Source organism: Oncorhynchus nerka, linkage group LG3, assembly GCF_034236695.1.
Source record: "Oncorhynchus nerka isolate Pitt River linkage group LG3, Oner_Uvic_2.0, whole genome shotgun sequence".
Lineage (NCBI taxonomy): Eukaryota > Metazoa > Chordata > Actinopteri > Salmoniformes > Salmonidae > Oncorhynchus > Oncorhynchus nerka.
In genome coordinates, this window is record NC_088398.1 from 7,786,674 (window position 1) to 7,805,225 (window position 18,552).

General features: G+C 43.7%; 1 protein-coding gene across 4 annotated transcripts; it reads left to right on the top strand.

Moving 5' to 3' along the window:
* The first annotated feature begins 187 nt into the window (after positions 1-187).
* LOC115113858 (hemicentin-1-like) lies at positions 188-18,138 on the top strand. Of its 4 annotated transcripts, XM_065007843.1 has the most exons (23): positions 189-357; positions 766-1,065; positions 1,815-2,096; positions 2,364-2,639; positions 2,780-3,055; positions 4,830-5,081; positions 5,195-5,470; positions 5,717-5,968; positions 6,129-6,404; positions 6,844-7,095; positions 7,209-7,484; positions 7,731-7,982; positions 8,096-8,371; positions 8,811-9,062; positions 12,488-12,763; positions 13,010-13,261; positions 13,426-13,701; positions 14,597-14,848; positions 14,955-15,230; positions 15,481-15,732; positions 16,285-16,563; positions 16,861-17,118; positions 17,350-18,138. In XM_065007843.1, the coding sequence occupies exons 1-23, from the start codon at positions 303-305 to the stop codon at positions 17,427-17,429; spliced, it is 5,754 nt and encodes a 1,917-aa protein (XP_064863915.1). In that variant the 5' UTR covers positions 189-302; the 3' UTR covers positions 17,430-18,138. The 4 variants fall into 4 exon arrangements, with proteins under 4 accessions (XP_064863927.1, XP_064863915.1, XP_064863924.1 ...); XM_065007855.1 differs by lacking the exons at positions 14,597-14,848; positions 14,955-15,230 and having other exon boundaries at positions 188-357; XM_065007852.1 differs by lacking the exons at positions 8,811-9,062; positions 12,488-12,763.
* Positions 18,139-18,552: the final 414 nt, after the last annotated feature.

The window sequence follows — 18,552 nt, forward strand, 5'->3', positions numbered from 1 at the left end:
ATGAAAACACCCCCGTGTGTCAACAAAAAACACAGTGGGAAAAATGTATGTGGGCATACCAGGGCGTGGGTAGTTGGGTAGGTGTGTGTGTGTGTTCTGGCGACAGGTAGGGTGGGTAGGTACATTTGCACCACCTGACTCCAGCACCATTACAAAACCCTGAATAAATATTTGCTGATTGAGAGGAGACTGTGACTGTGCAGTATCGACATGTTTGGATTTATCAAGAAGTCTGGACAGTCATTTGGTTCATAGGAAAGTGTCCCATTTCTGATCCGTGGTGTTTGATAAGTGGCAGAACTATGGACCATCCTCTGGTGTGGGTTCTCATCCTGGTGCTGCTCAACTTCAATACAGGTACGTTGGACGATAAGCTCGTTCTGGAAATATATTGATGCCTATTTGTGCAATAAGTCACACATGCTTTGTTAGATAAGTAACAGGTTGTTCAAATGTCTCTGTTTGGTTGATGCACTTCAGTCAAACAGTATCAAGTCAGAAAGATGGAGGTTTCTATTTATCTGACATTGAAAACCAACCAATGTCTAGAGTAGACATTAGACATAGATACTAGGTCATGTTGTAAATTGTGCGTTCAACTTGAAGACACTAATTTGAAAACAAAAGCTTATATTTCTGTTAAAGTGACATAGTCTGAAGATTTGATTCATTTCAATTAAAATATTTAAAGGACTTTAAAGACTTTTGTACTAATTAATAATATCTCAATATATGAACTAAACTCATCAATCCATCCTCTTCTAGATGTCTCTGGCCAGGTGGTGGTTCCCTCGATGAACCCCTTAGCTGTGGGCAGTAATGTCACCCTGAACCTAGTTCCCGAAAGCTCCATCAACATAGGGACCTGGTCATATGAAACTACAACCATTGTACTTTTCTATCCTGGTGGCAGTATTGTGAGTACAAGTTATCAAGGCAGAGTCTCATTCAACCGCTCCTCCTCAGAGCTGTCCATAAGCTCTCTCCAACTCAGCGACTCAGGTCTGTATACCGTGCAGGGAATGGAGCCAGTCCTGACCGCTGTGGTGACCTTGTCTGTCCAGGGTAAGGAACTGACCTCTGCCTGTCTGTTTAGCTTTCTATGATGGTAGACTCCCACTCACTGGCACACACGGTTACTTGCTCGCACACATGCTCACCTGCACACTTACTTGCCCATTCACATACTTACTTGCACGTAGGTTCACATGCAAACATGCTTGCACATCAGAGGAGGCTGACGAGGGAAGGACAGCTAATAATAATGGCTGGAATTGAGTGTAATGAAGTGAATGGAATGGTATCAAACATGTGAAAACCATGTTTTTGATACCATTCCATTCCAGCCATTATTATGAGCCGTTCTCCCCTCAGCAGCCTCCACTGATGCAGATACATTATCTATCAATGATTAATCTCTGTCATAATAATAAAAGTAATTTTCCTGACATGGAAAGCTAACTCTTAAAAATGTCTATGTTTTCTGAACCTATAGTGAAGTTGACCTTCATAATTAATACCTTATACAGATCACAGAGTATGAGCAAACTGTTCTTTTCAATTTCAGATAAGACGTACACAATACATTTTACGTTTTACGTTTTCAAAGTCACTAAGGGCTTAACAGGGCTCAATCACGAAACCTGGTCTTTATGATAAGTAAACAAAATAGCATATTTAGATTGATTTCCAAAACAAGTGTTACACTGTGAAAGAAATAGCAACTATATGGTTGTTATTCAGTAACACACACAAAAACCTTTCTTGAGACACATCCATCTTATCTTGACTGCCATCTACTCTCTCACCCACAGAGCCCATTTCAAACGTGACTCTAAGTGCCAACGCCACTGATCTAGTGGAATTAAATGACACTGTCATTTTCACCTGCTCCGTCTCCTCTGGCACCTCCCTCTCCTACCGCTGGATGAATGGCAGCTCAGAGGTTGCAGCCAGTGACCAAGTTCGGCTTGGTGTTGGGAACAGCGCTCTCTCCATAGTCAGTGTGACACGTTACGATGAAGGGCCGTTCAGATGTGAGGTCATCAATGGAATCAACAATGGCACCAGCCAGCCCATTGGCCTCAATGTTAGATGTGAGTATCAGAGTATGCAGTACACATGAGTCAAACACAACAGACATGGATTGTACCTTGTCATTGAGAGCCAGCATTCTATGCAATGATGTAATATGCCTATTTTCATCCAAAATCATTCCTCCGTGTCCACATGATCCAGGTCATTATTTGCATGGATCATGAGTACACTGTGTTTAGTTCCTCAGCCTGCACAATAGAGCAGGATGGAAACATATTCTAGGTAATGTTTACCCAACACTTCATTGTTATTTGTTCCTCCCATAGATGGCCCAAGTAACCTCACCATGATGGTAGTTCCTGAGATGACCATAGGACATACAGCCTACAAGACGGGCTCTGACATCACTCTGTCCTGCTCCGCTCAGTCCAAACCCACTGAGTCCTACAAGTGGAGGTTTAATGGGGTGTTCCTCAACGAGCAAAGTCCACAGCTGAGCCTGCAGAACACCAGGGAGAACCAGACAGGAAGTTACACCTGCTTAGCCCACAACAATGTCACACTCCGATACGCCACCATGACCACAATGATAAAGATCGTGGGTGAGGCAACATTCATCGTTACGAAATGTTGTATAGTTGGTAGTGAATATTTGATTATTGATGGTTATGAATACAAAGTTATATAATGGTATTTTTTCCACCGATCGAGTGAAGTACTCTTCCTCTTCTTTTGACCATAGAGCCGATATCAGCGGTGTCGTTGAACCGTGATGGGAAGCCACCGATACTGGATCAGTCGTTCACTCTGCGGTGTGAGGTGACTGGACCTGTAGACTACATTCACTGGTTGATTAACGGCCAGATCATCTCCCTAAACAACAGAACATTCTTCTCTACGGGCAACAAGACAATGGTTATCAACCCAATCCAGTTTTCTGACAGTGGAGAATATCTCTGTGAGGCCTTTAATGCTGTCAGTAACAAGACCAGCATGACATACACGCTTGTGGTGAACTGTGAGTATTACAAGAGCTGGTCATCTTTGTCTGATAAAACCAATTCAGTGGCTTTATAGTTAGAGTATCTGCCCTGAGATTAGAAGGTTGGGAGCTTGCAGAGGTGTAAAGTACTTAAGTAAAAATACTTATGTCGTTTTTTTGGTATCTGTACTGTACTTTACTTTACTATTTATATTTTGGACAACTATTACTCCACTACATTCCTAAATAAAATGATGTACTTTTTACTCCTTACATTTTCCCTGACACCCGAAAGTACTTGTTACATTTTGAATGCTAAGCAGGACAGAGAAATGGTACAATTCATGCACTTATCAACAGAACATGCCTGGTCATCCCTACTGCCACTGATCTGGCGGACTAACTAAACACAAATGCCTGGTTTGTACATGATGTTTGCGTTTGCCCCTGGCTATCTGCAATATTTTTAAACAAGAAAATCGTCCCGTCTGGTTTGTTAACATATACGTCTCTTCCATCGGTTGAAAGCTTTAATTCTTGTTAATCTAACTGCACTGTCCGATTTACAGTAGCTATTACAGCAAAAACATGAAATGCAATTGTTTGAGGACGGCGCCCTACAAAAAAAATATTTTCCACAGCACAGGTTTCAGAAATTCACAAATAGCGATTAAATATTTACTTTCTTTTTGAAAATCTTCCTCTGATTTGTCATCCAAAGGGTCCCAGCTATAACATGTAGTGTTGTTTTGTTAGATAAAATCCTTCTTTATATCCCAAAAAGTCAGTTTAGTTGGCGCCATCGATTTGAGTAATCCACTCGTTCCACATGCAGAGAAAATAATCCAAAAATCTACCCCTAAACTTTGTTTCAACAAGTCAAAATAAATGTATATTCACTCCTCAGATACCCTAAAAAGTAATCAAACTATAATATTTCTTACGGAAAGAAGAATGTTCAATAGGAAATCGATTTTAGCAGGTGCATCCTGTCTTCATGGCACGCGCAAACACGAATTTCCAAGACTGTGTCCCTGTACTAAAACTGATATTTCTTATTCGTTTTTGAAATTACAAGTCTGAAACCTTGAACATACACTGCTGACACCCTGTGGAAGCCATAGGAATTGCATCCAGGGAGCTAATTGTCAATATGACCTTTTACTTGCCATTCGGTTGGTTTGTTTTTGTCCTTTCTCCTACCATATCTATAGTGTTATATTTTCCTACATTAGTTTCACATTTCTAAACACTTCAAAGTGTTTTCTTTCCAATGGTACCTATTATATGCGTATCCTGGCTTCAGGGCCTGAGCAACAGGCAGTATACTCTGGGCAGGTCATTCAGGTGGAAATTGATCAAAAAAGGGGCCTAGCCCTATGAAGTTTAAGCATATTTTAGCAATCATATTTACAATTGATACTTAAGTATATTTAAAACCAAATACTTTTAGACTTTTACTCAAGTAGTTTTTTTACTGGGTGACTTTCACTTTTACTTGAGTATGGCAATTGGGTTATTTTTCCACCACTGGGAGCTTGATCCCTGGATGAGTCATACCAACGACTGTAAGAATGGGACCCAATGTGTCTTTACTTGGCACTCAGCACTGAGGAGATATATTGGGGGTAAGGGCCTGTGAAAAACTAGTGTCCTGTCCAGGGGATGTACTTATACATCAAACTGCAACACGCAACATTAACAGGATATAGGCTCCTGCACCAATGAGCTGTTCTAAGGCTACATACTTACTATTCTTTGACAAAATAGTAAGACCATAAGGCTAACCATACTGTCTTGTTTTTAACAGTTGGACCAGAGAATCCTGATGTAACTAGTCCAGATATAGCAATGACAGGACACATCGTGACCTTCAACTGCTCTGCCTCCTCTCAGCCTCCCAGCCAGTTCAGCTGGTTCCTCAATGGCTCCCCGGTGGAGACTGGCTCAGTGTATGAGACTGACCCACTGACCTTAGCCAGTCATGGGGAGTACACCTGTGTGGCCTTCAACAACATCACTGGCAGAAACAGCACTGTCTCCAAGATGCTCATTGTCATTGGTAAGACTGAGGAGTCATCCAAACGTAACTTGTACATGTAGAAATTGGCCATTCAACATACAGTGGTTGTGATTTTAGTCAATATTATTGTGACACTGATGTTTTCTTCACAGAACCAGTAACCATGGCCATGGTGAAAGTCATGGGTGCCCAACCAATAGCAGACAACATGTTTACTCTGACGTGTGAGACCACTGGAACCATTTACTCCATTCACTGGATGAAGAACAGCTGGCCTCTGTATGCTGATAACAGAACAGACTTCTCTATGAACAACAATACACTTACCTTCAACTCTGTCCAGGATTCTGACAACGGAGACTATCAGTGTTCTGCCTCCAACCCCCTCAGCAACATGACCAGCACAGAATACAGACTGATCGTCAACTGTGAGTAGTTATTATTGCCCAAAACCAAACGTATCGGCAAATGTAATTCTAAATTTGACCTATAATGAAGGCAGGATGGAATTTATAATAATGGAATAGGGGTAGGTTTTGATCCCACTTCTGGCACCAACGTAATAAAGCCAAGGGGATGGTTGGGTATTGCAGGGGTCAAACCACGGTAAATGCACTAATGGCAGTTCCAATAGCTAATGTCATTCAATATCTTCATTGTCTTGTGTTTCCCAGATGGTCCAGAGAGACCTGTTATCATGAGTCCGGACATAGCGATGACAGGACACATCGTGACCTTCAACTGCTCTGCCTCCTCTCAGCCTCCCAGCCAGTTCAGCTGGTTCTTCAATGGCTCCCAGGTGGAGACTGGCTCAGTGTATGAGACTGACCCACTGACCTTAGCCAATCATGGGGAGTACACCTGTGTGGCCTTCAACAACATCACTGTCAGAAACAGCACTGCCTCCAAGATGCTCACCATCATTGGTGAGTCAGTAACTGCTTCTTAAAATCAAGGGACTAAAACTTGCTTTACTTTGTGTTAATTTGGTTTTAGACACAGCCCAAGTGCTGTTGAACCTACAGAATAATGAGATGGAAGTTGAGATATAAAGTGCTGAAAAAACTTTTGATCTGCTTTCCACAGCACCTGTGACCATGACCATGGTGAAAGTCATTGGAGCCCAGCCAATACTGAATGAGAGATTCTCTCTGACCTGTGAGACCGCTGGAACGGTTTACTCCATTCACTGGATGAGGAATGGCTGGCCTCTGTATGCTGACAACAGAACAGACTTCTCTATGAACAACAATACACTGACCTTCAACTATGTCCAGGATTCTGACAACGGAGACTATCAATGTTCTGCTTCCAACCCCCTCAGCAACATGACCAGCTCAAACTACAGACTGATCGTCAACTGTGAGTACACTCATAGAAAAAAGGGTTCCAAAAGGGTTCTGCGGCTGTCCCCATACGATAACCCTTTTGGGTTCCATGTAGAACCCTCTGTGGAAAGGGTTCTACATGGAACCCAAAACGGTTCTACCTAGAACCAAAAGGGGTTCTTCAAAGGGTTCTTCTATTGGAACAGCCAAAGAACCCATTTATGGTTTTAGATAGCACATTTTTGTCTAAGAGTGTAGTTCACAAATGCTATAATGTTCAACTTTAACCCCAAGGCTTAATGTGGAATCTTTGAGAACTTCCTTTTTAAATATTGTAGTAAAGTCAATGTAAATGTTTCAATCCCACCTCTAACACTATTAACATATTTTGATGACTTTTGAACGTCTTGCCAATAACCTCTATTGAGTGACAGTCAGTTGTTGGGACTAGCTGCTTGTCTTTTGTATTATAGATGGACCAGAGATGCCTGTTATAACAGGACCAGCATTAGGAGAAACAGGACACAACCTGACCTTCAACTGCTCTGCCTCCTCTCAACCTCCCAGCCAGTTCAGCTGGTTCTTCAATGGCTCCCAGGTGGTGACTGGCTCAGTGTATGAGATGGGCCCACTGACCTTAGCCAGTCATGGGGAGTACACCTGTGTGGCCTTCAACAGCGTCACTGGCAGAAACAGCACTGTCTCCAAGATGCTCATTGTCATTGGTAAGACTGAGGAGTCATCCAAACGTAACTTGTACATGTAGATATAGGCCATTCAACATACAGTGATTGTGATTTTAGTCAATATTATTGTGACAATGATGTTTTCTTCACAGAACCAGTAACCATGGCCATGGTGAAAGTCATGGGTGCCCAACCAATAGCAGACAACATGTTTACTCTGACGTGTGAGACCACTGGAACCATTTACTCCATTCACTGGATGAAGAACAGCTGGCCTCTGTATGCTGATAACAGAACAGACTTCTCTATGAACAACAATACACTTACCTTCAACTCTGTCCAGGATTCTGACAACGGAGACTATCAGTGTTCTGCCTCCAACCCCCTCAGCAACATGACCAGCCCAGAATACAGACTGATCGTCAACTGTGAGTAGTTATTATTGCCCAAAACCAAACGTATCGGTAAATGTAATTCTAAATTTGACCTATAATGAAGGCAGGATGGAATTTATAACAATGGAATAGGGTTAGGTTTTCATCCCACTTCTGGCACCAATGTAATAAAGCCAAGGGGATGGTTGGGTATTGCAGGGGTCAAACCACGGTAAATGCACTAATGGCAGTTCCAATAGCTAATGTCATTCAATATCTTCATTTTCTTGTGTTTCCCAGATGGTCCAGAGAGACCTGTTATCATGAGTCCGGACATAGCGATGACAGGATACATCGTGACCTTCAACTGCTCTGCCTCCTCTCAGCCTCCCAGCCAGTTTAGCTGGTTCTTCAATGGCTCCCAGGTGGCGGCTGGCTCAGTGTATAAGACTGGCCCACTGACCTTAGCCAATCATGGGGAGTACACCTGTGTGGCCTTCAACAACGTCACTGGCAGAAACAGCACTGTCTCCAAGATGCTCATTGTCATTGGTAAGACTGAAGAGTCATCCAAACGTAACTTGTACATGTAGATATAGGCCATTCAACATACAGTGATTGTGATTTTAGTCAATATTATTGTGACACTGATGTTTTCTTCACAGAACCAGTAACCATGGCCATGGTGAAAGTCATGGGTGCCCAACCAATAGCAGACAACATGTTTACTCTGACGTGTGAGACCACTGGAACCATTTACTCCATTCACTGGATGAAGAACAGCTGGCCTCTGTATGCTGATAACAGAACAGACTTCTCTATGAACAACAATACACTTACCTTCAACTCTGTCCAGGATTCTGACAACGGAGACTATCAGTGTTCTGCCTACAACCCCCTCAGCAACATGACCAGCTCAAACTACAGACTGATCGTCAACTGTGAGTACACTCATAGAAAAAAGGGTTCCAAAAGGGTTCTGCGGCTGTCCCCATACGATAACCCTTTTGAGTTAAATGTAGAACCCTCTGTGGAAAGGGTTCTACATGGAACCCAAAACGGTTCTACCTAGAACCAAAAGGGGTTCTTCAAAGGGTTCTTCTATTGGAACAGCCAAATAACCCATTTATGGTTTTAGATAGCACATTTTTGTCTAAGAGTGTAGTTCACAAACGCTATAAAGTTCAACTTTAACCCCAAGGCTTAATGTGGAATCTTTGAGAACTTCCTTTTTAAATATTGTAGTAAAGTCAATGTAAATGTTTCAATCCCACCTCTAACACTATTAACATATTTTGATGACTTTTGAACATCTTGCCAATAACCTCTATTGAGTGACAGTCAGATGTTGGGACTAGCTGCTTGTCTTTTGTATTATAGATGGACCAGAGATGCCTGTTATAACAGTACCAGCATTAGGAGAAACAGGACACAACCTGACCTTCAACTGCTCTGCCTCCTCTCAACCTCCCAGCCAGTTCAGCTGGTTCTTCAATGGCTCCCAGGTGGTGACTGGCTCAGTGTATGAGACTGGCCCACTGACCTTAGCCAGTCATGGGGAGTACACCTGTGTGGCCTTCAACAACGTCACTGGCAGAAACAGCACTGTCTCCAAGATGCTCATTGTCATTGGTAAGACTGAGGAGTCATCCAAACGTAACTTGTACATGTAAACTTCCGGCGCCGACAGAGATGGCCGCCTCGCTTCGCGTTCCTAGGAAGCAATGCAGTTTTTTTACGCGTTATTTCTTACATTGGTACCCCAGGTCATCTTAGGTTTCATTACATACAGTCGAGAAGAACTACTGAATATAAGAGCAGCATCAACTCACCATCAGTACGACCAAGAATATGACTTTCGCGAAGCGGATCCTGTGTTCTGCCTTTCACCCAGGACAACGGAATGGATCCCAGCCGGCGACCCAAAAAAACGACTTCGTAAAAGGGGGAAACGAAGCGGTCTTCTGGTCAGACTCCGGAGACGGGCACATCGTGCACCACTCCCTAGCATTCTCTTCACCAATGTCCAATCTCTTGACAACAAGGTTGATGAAATCCGAGCAAGGGTAGCATTCCAGAGGGACATCAGAGACTGTAACGTTCTTTGCTTCACGGAAACATGGCTCACTGGAGAGACGCTATCGGAGTCGGTGCAGCCAGCTGGTTTCTCCACGCATCGCGCCGACAGAAACAAACATCTTTCTGGTAAGAAGAGGGGCGGGGGCGTATGCTTCATGGTTAACAAGACATGGTGTGGCCACAACAACATACAGGAACTCAAGTCCTTCTGTTCACCTGATTTAGAATTCCTCACAATCAAATGTCGACCGCATTATCTACCAAGGGAATTCTCTTCGATTCTAATCACAGCCGTATATATTCCCCCCCCCCCCCAAGCAGACACATCGATGGCTCTGAACAAACTTTATTTGACCCTTTGCAAACTGGAATCCATATATCCTGAGGCTGCATTCATTGTAGCTGGGGATTTTAACAAGGCTAATCTGAAAACAAGACTCCCTAAATTGTATCAGCATATCGATTGCGCAACCAGGGCTGCAAAAACCTTGGATCGTTGCTATTCTAACTTCCACGGCGCATATGAGTCCCTGCCCCGCTCTGCTTTCGGAAAAGCTGACCACGACTCCATTTTGTTGATCCCTGCCTACAGACAGAAACTAAAACAAGAAGCTCCCGCGCTGAGGTCTGTTCCATGCTGGTCCGACCAATCTGATTCCACACTCCAAGACTGCTTCCATCACGTGGACTGGGATATGTTTCGTATTGCATCAAACAACAACATTGACGAATACGCTGATTCGGTGAGCGAGTTCATTAGAACGTGTGTTGAAGATGCTGTTCCCATAGCAACAATTAAAACATTCCCAAACCAGAAACCGTGGATTGATGGCAGCATTCGCGTGAAACTGAAAGCGCGAACCACTGCTTTTAATCTGGGCAAGGTGACCGGAAACATGACCGAATACAAACAGTGTAGCTATTCCCTCCGCAAAGCAATCAAACAAGCTAAGCGTCAGTATAGAGACAAAGTAGAATCTCAATTCAACGGCTCAGACACAAGAGGTATGTGGCAGGGTCTACAGTCAATCACGGATTACAAAACGAAAACCAGCCCCGTCACGGACCAGGATGTCTTGCTCCCAGGCAGACTAAATCACTTTTTTGCCCGCTTTGAGGACAATACAGTGCCACTCACACGGCCCACAACCAAAACATGCGGTCTCTCCTTCACTGCAGCCGACGTGAGGAAAACATTTAAACGTGTCAACCCTCGCAAGGCTGCAGGCCCAGACGGCATCCCCAGCCGCGCCCTCAGAGCATGCGCAGACCAGCTGGCTGGTGTGTTTACGGACATATTCAATCAATCCCTTTCCCAGTCTGTTGTTCCCACATGCTTCAAGAGGGCCACCATTGTTCCTGTTCCCAAGAAAGCTAAGGCAACTGCGCTGAACGACTACCGCCCCGTAGCACTCACTTCCGTCATCATGAAGTGCTTTGAGAGACTAGTCAAGGACCATATCACCTCCCCCCTACCTGACACCCTAGACCCACTCCAATTTGCTTACCGCCCAAATAGGTCCACAGACGATGCAATCTCAACCACACTGAACACTGCCCTAACCTATCTGGACAAGAGGAATACCTATGTGAGAATGCTGTTCATCGACTACAGCTCGGCATTTAACACCATAGTGCCCTCCAAGCTCATCATCAAGCTTGAGACCCTGAGGCCACGCACGCCTCCAACTCAATCATCAAGTTTGCGGACGACACAACAGTGGTAGGCTTGATTACCAACAACGACGAGACGGCCTACAGGGGGGAGGTGAGGGCCCTCGGAGTGTGGTGTCAGGAAAATAACCTCACACTCAACGTCAACAAAACTAAGGAGATGATTGTGGACTTCAGGAAACAGCAGAGGGAACACCCCCCTATCCACATCGATGGAACAGTAGTGGAGAGGGTAGTAAGTTTTAAGTTCCTCGGCGTACACATCACAGACAAACTGAATTGGTCCACCCACACAGACAGCATCGTGAAGAAGGCGCAGCAGCGCCTCTTCAACCTCAGGAGGCTGAAGAAATTCGGCTTGTCACCAAAAGCAGTCACAAACTTCTACAGATGCACAATCGAGAGCATCCTGTCGGACTGTATCACCGCCTGGTACGGCAACTGCTCCACCCACAACCGTAAGGCTCTCCTGAGGGTAGTGAGGTCTGCACAACGCATCACCGGGGGCAAACTACCTGCCCTCCAGGAAACCTACACCACCCGATGTCACAGGAAGGCCATAAAGATCATCAAGGACAACAACCACCCGAGCCACCCCCTGTTCACCCCGCTATCATCCAGAAGGCAAGGTCAGTACAGGTGCATCAAAGCTGGGACAGAGAGACTGAAAAACAGCTTCTATCTCAAGGCCATCCGACTGTTCAACAGCCATCACTAACATTGACTGGCTGCTGCCAACACACTGACTCAACTCCAGCCACTTTAATAATGGGAATTGATGGGAAATGATGTAAAATATATCACTAGCCACTTTAAACAATGCTACCTAATATAATGTTTACATACCCTACATTATTCATCTCATATGTATACGTATATACTGTACTCTATATCATCTACTGCATCTTTATGTAATACATGTATCACTAGCCACTTTAACTATGCCACTTTGTTTACATACTCATCTCATATGTATATACTGTACTCAATACCATCTACTGTATCTTGCCTATGCCGCTCTGTACCATCACTCATTCATATATCTTTATGTACATATTCTTTATCCCCTTACACTTGTGTTTATAAGGTAGTAGTTTTGGAATTGTTAGCTAGATTACTTGTTGGTCATTACTGCATTGTCGGAACTAGAAGCACAAGCATTTCGCTACACTCGCATTAACATCTGCTAACCATGTGTATGTGACAAATAAAATTGTATTTGATTTTATTAGATATAGGCCATTCAACATACAGTGATTGTGATTTTAGTCAATATTATTGTGACACTGATGTTTTCTTCACAGAACCAGTAACCATGGCCATGGTGAAAGTCATGGGTGCCCAACCAATAGCAGACAACATGTTTACTCTGACGTGTGAGACCACTGGAACCATTTACTCCATTCACTGGATGAAGAACAGCTGGCCTCTGTATGCTGATAACAGAACAGACTTCTCTATGAACAACAATACACTTACCTTCAACTCTGTCCAGGATTCTGACAACGGAGACTATCAGTGTTCTGCCTCCAACCCCCTCAGCAACATGACCAGCACAGAATACAGACTGATCGTCAACTGTGAGTAGTTATTATTGCCCAAAACCAAACGTATCGGCAAATGTAATTCTAAATTTGACCTATAATGAAGGCAGGATGGAATTTATAATAATGGAATAGGGGTAGGTTTTGATCCCACTTCTGGCACCAATGTAATAAAGCCAAGGGGATGGTTGGGTATTGCAGGGGTCAAACCACGGTAAATGCACTAATGGCAGTTCCAATAGCTAATGTCATTCAATATCTTCATTGTCTTGTGTTTCCCAGATGGTCCAGAGAGACCTGTTATCATGAGTCCGGACATAGCGATGACAGGATACATCGTGACCTTCAACTGCACTGCCTCCTCTCAGCCTCCCAGCCAGTTCAGCTGGTTCTTCAATGGCTCCCAGGTGGCGGCTGGCTCAGTGTATGAGACTGACCCACTGACCTTAGCCAATCATGGGGAGTACACCTGTGTGGCCTTCAACAACATCACTGACAGAAACAGTACTGCCTCCAAGATGCTCACCATCATTGGTGAGTCAGTAACTGCTTCTTAAAATCAAGGGACTAAAACTTGCTTTACTTCGTTTGTGTTAATTTGGTTTTAGACACAGCCCAAGTGCTGTTGAACCTACAGAATAATGAGATGGAAGTTGAGATATAAAGTGCTGAAAAAACTTTTGATCTGCTTTCCACAGCACCTGTGACCATGACCATGGTGAAAGTCATTGGAGCCCAGCCAATACTGAACGAGAGATTCTCTCTGACCTGTGAGACCACTGGAACCATTTACTCCATTCACTGGATGAAGAACAGCTGGCCTCTGTATGCTGATAACAGAACAGACTTCTCTATGAACAACAATACACTTACCTTCAACTCTGTCCAGGATTCTGACAACGGAGACTATCAGTGTTCTGCCTACAACCCCCTCAGCAACATGACCAGCTCAAACTACAGACTGATCGTCAACTGTGAGTACACTCATAGAAAAAAGGGTTCCAAAAGGGTTCTGCGGCTGTCCCCATACGATAACCCTTTTGGGTTCCATGTAGAACCCTCTGTGGAAAGGGTTCTACATGGAATCCAAAACGGTTCTATCTCGAACCAAAAGGGGTTCTTCAAAGGGTTCTTCTATGGGAACAGCCAAAGAACCCTTTTATGGTTTTAGATAGCACCTTTATTTCTAAGAGTGTAGTTCACAAATGCTATAAAGTTCAACTTTAACCCCACGGCTTAATGTGGAATCTTTGAGAACTTCCTTATTAATATTGTAGTAAAGTCAACGTTTCAATCCCACCTCTAACACTATTATCATATTTTGATAACCTTTGAATTTCTTGCCAATAACCTCTACTAATAACCTCTACTTATTTTACCAGGTAGATTGACTGAGAACACATACTCATTTACAGCAACGACCTGAGGAATAGTTACAGGGGAGAGGAGGGGGATGAATGAGCCAATTGTAAACTGGGGATTATTAGGTGACCGTGATGGTTTGAGGGCCAGATTGGGAATTTAGCCAGGACACCGGGGTTAACACCCCTACTTTTACGATAAGTGCCATGGGATCTTTAATGGCCTCAGAGAGTCAGGACACCCGTTTAACATTCCATCTGAAAGACTGCACCCTACACAGGCCAGTGTCCCCAATCACTGCCCGTGGCATTAGGATATATATTTTTTAGACCAGAGGAAAGAATGCCTCCTACTGGCCCTCCAACACCACTTCCAGCAGCATCTGGTCTCCCATCCAGGGACTGACCAGTACCAACCCTGCTTAGCGTCAGAAGCAAGCCAGCAGTGGTATCCAGGGTGGTATGCTGTTGGAATGTTGGGTCTAGCTGATTGTAATTTGTATTATAGATGGACCAGAGGCGCCTGTTATAACAGGACCAGCATTAGGAGAAACAGGACACATCGTGACCTTCAACTGCTCTGCCTCCTCTCAACCTCCCAGCCAGTTCAGCTGGTTCTTCAATGGCTCCCAGGTGGTGACTGGCTTAGTGTATGAGACTGGCCCACTGACCTTAGCCAGTCATGGGGAGTACACCTGTGTGGCCTTCAACAACGTCACTGGCAGAAACAGAACTGTCTCCAAGATTCTCACTGTTGTTGGTAAGACGTAAGATACATCTAAACTGTTTAACTTGTAGATATAGGCCATTCAACTTACAGTGATTGAAGTCAACATTCTTGTGATACTCTGACATTTTCTTCACAGAACCAGTCACCATGACCATGGTGAAAGCCATGGGATCCCAGCCAATACTGAACCAGACATTCTCTCTGACCTGTGAGACCACTGGAACCATTTACTCCATTCAGTGGATGAGGAACAGCTGGCCTCTGTATGCTGACAACAGAATACACTTCTCTATTGACAATAATACACTGACCTTCAACTCTGTCCAGCATTCTGACAAAGGAGACTATAAGTGTTCTGCCTACAACACCCTCAGCAACATGACCAGCACAGAATACAGACTGATCGTCAACTGTGAGTAGTTATTATGGCACAACATCCAAAATTGATATCTGCCAATTTAATTATAATTTTGACCTATAATGAGGGCAAGATGGAATTCATAGTAATGGAATTCGGGTAGGTTTTAATCTCGCTTCTGGCACCAATGTAATAAAGCCAAGGGGATGGTTGGGTGTTGCATGGGTCAAACCAAGGTAAATGTCCTAATGGCAGTTCTAGTAGCTAATATCATTCAATATCTTCATTGTCTTGTGTTTCCCAGATGGTCCAGAGAGACCTGTTATCATGAGTCCGGACATAGCAATGACAGGATACATCGTGACCTTCAACTGCTCTGCCTCCTCTCAGCCTCCCAGCCAGTTCAGCTGGTTCTTCAATGGCTCCCAGGTGGTGACTGGCTCAGTGTATGAGACTGGCCCACTGACCTTAGCCAATCATGGGGAGTACACCTGTGTGGCCTTCAACAACATCACTGGCAGAAACAGCACTGTCTCCAAGATGCTCACCATCATTGGTAAGTCAGACCTTTGCTCTGTTGTGTTAATTTACAATCTAGTAAGAATTACAATAGACATACTTATCATACAAAAGAGCCCAAACATTTAAAATCTTTACTCAGTGAAGAGTACAGCTAAATACATCAATGCAATACAGTGCAGTGTCCACTTAAACCTTGAGCTCTCACCCCCTCCTTCCACAAAGATGTACTTTTCCATCAGCCTGGATTTATCTGTGCTCCTCAGTCAGGAGAGGGCTTGGGAGTACACATTCCTACAGTCCACTGCAGTCCACTAAATAATTCAACTCTTCTCATACACAGAGTTTTAACCTAACACTACTTTCAATCTCTAAAGATGTAAAAACAATCTATGCATACCAACAGGAAATAATGATATAAAACAGGAAATATCTAAAACAGTAACATAAAACAGTAATTTACAATCAATCAGATCGTACAACCATTTGTTTTATATATCCAACTATTGCGTCGCTGGAACTAACCATTTTATCAAATTACATATATTGATACTGTACATAAAGCAATACACTTCCTCTCTCCTCACAGAGGCTATAAAATCAGTGATGGTGAAACTAAACAAATTACCAATAGCATCTGACAACCTAACCCTGACCTGTGACGTCACCGGGCACTATGACACCATCTACTGGATGAAGGACAACCTGTCTCTGGTCCTGAACAACACCTTGAACTCTGACATCACCATCTCTAACAACTCTCTGCACTTCAGTCCAGTCAAGGTGTCTAACGATGGAAACTATCAGTGCGTCGCCACCAATCTCTTTGGTCCAAACACCAGCCCTAAATACCAGCTACTGGTGAACTGTAAGTACTAGCGTTTTAGTAATATTTTAAGAGATACACCTTTATATTATGTAGAAGCAGTCAGAAACCCACCACTGGTATGATGGTTAATGCTATCCGGGATACTTGGGATGTCCCTAGCTTAAACCCTAACCTTAATCCCTATCCCTACCTTAACCTTTACCTAGCCCTAACCTTAACCCTTACCTTAGCCATTTTACATTTCAACAACAATGGGTGACGTAAATTTGGATGTCCCAAGTGTCCAATTTAGACTTTTCCCAATTATGACCCCCCCTTTCTAAACCTCTTCTGTAGATGGCCCTAAGAGTGTGAATATCTCTGGCCCAGTCTCAGTGGTGATTGGCTCAGTAGCCACAGTTACACTGAAGTGCTCTGCCGACTCCCGGCCAATCAGCGAGTACGGGTGGAAATTCAACAATCAATCAGTGCTTGGGACTGGACCTATGATCGCTGTTATTGCCTCCTTGGAGAATGCAGGGGACTACACTTGTGTGGCCAAGAACCCTGTGACCAACATCTCAATGTCCAAGACCATTAGTCTGGATGTTACTGGTAAGTGGGAGGCTGTTGCAGTAAGACCTAGGTGGGACGTACTGAGTAATTAAATGTCACAAAGTTGTTTTTATTTTGTTGAATTTAATTTGGTTCTAGTTTGTGTACTTGTTTGTGCAATGATCATTTTCATGCATCATGGAAATGCAATAAAGACATCTGGTGAACTGGGGTGTACAGACAGGAATAAAAACCATTTAATTTTTTTTTAACTTCTCCTTTCTCTCCCAGGCCACTCGAATGCCCCTCCATTCCAGGCCAGAGTTGGTATGATGCTAACAGCCCTGCTAGCTCTCTCTCTCTGCCTCTGATCAAGCACTGAGACCACCACAGTAAGCACACTGCATGTCTGTCTGCTGGTTGGGAGCCAATAACTCCCTTCCCTCTACCCTCACTGACTCACATTGTTGATCTGAAAAAGGACTGGATAGGAATAAGTGGTATTGTCGATATTGTAATTGCCCCATCTTGTTACCATAGGGCTGGATTTAGTATGCTCAGCTCCTTTCCAATGCTTTTAGATTGTGAGGAGAGAGTCAACAAGAGGTCAGATGGGAGGGATCTATCCCCTTAGAATAGAACCCACCTCTACAGTGTGTTTATATGTCAATCATCTCTATAAATAACAACCAAAATCTTGAAAACTGGTCTTCAACATGGTAATTGAAGGGGCAAACATCCCCTGCTCAGCTGCTCTGCCTATTTCTGTTTCTAATGAAATGTTCTTAGATATTCACTGCCCTTATGACTGTGACTATTGCCCTTTCTGTGTTTGATGTATGTAAACTCTGTTCAAGCACAAATTCTGGTTTATTTAACTTATAAATACCTTAAAGTTAAAATGTTTCAAACGATAATACATTCAGATGGTGTTTATGTTTAACATGGCTTGTTATTCACATTAAATGTATAAGCTTGTAAATCCTCAGAGGAGATGCAGGCTTGTGCTATTGTCTTATATTTATATTTCCTCTTAATTAATTATTGTCTTAAATAAAGTGCTGTCTTTTCACACCTGTATTACTGAATGGTGCAATCTTGGGTGATTTCTTTATTGTCAGAATCGCTGTGAATAAATGTGGTTCTTGGGCCTCCCAAGTGGCGCAGCTGTCTAAGGCACTGCATCACAGGCACTAGAGGCATGACCACAGACCCAGGTTTGATCCTGGGCTGTATCACAACCAGAAGTGACCGGGAGTCCCATAGGGCGGCGTACAATTGTCCCAGCGTCGTCCGGGTTAGGGGAGGGTTTGGCCAGAGGGGGGAGGCTTCACTTGGCTCATCGTGCTCTAGCGACTCCTTGTGCAGGCCGGGCGCCTGTAGTCTGACCTTGGTTGTCAGGTTAAATGTGTGTTACCTCTGATATATTGCTGTGGCTTCCTGATTAAGCGGGCAGGTGTTAAGAAGCGTGATCTAGCAGGTCATGTTTTGGAA

Excerpts from the sequence above, each read along its gene's own strand:
- LOC115113858 (XM_065007843.1), top strand. The coding sequence starts at position 303 with ATGGACCATCCTCTGGTGTGGGTTCTCATCCTGGTGCTGCTCAACTTC. Across the intron at positions 2,097-2,363 it reads CATTGGCCTCAATGTTAGAT|ATGGCCCAAGTAACCTCACC; the intron begins GTGAGTATCAGA and ends TTCCTCCCATAG. Across the intron at positions 12,764-13,009 it reads ATACAGACTGATCGTCAACT|ATGGTCCAGAGAGACCTGTT; the intron begins GTGAGTAGTTAT and ends TGTGTTTCCCAG.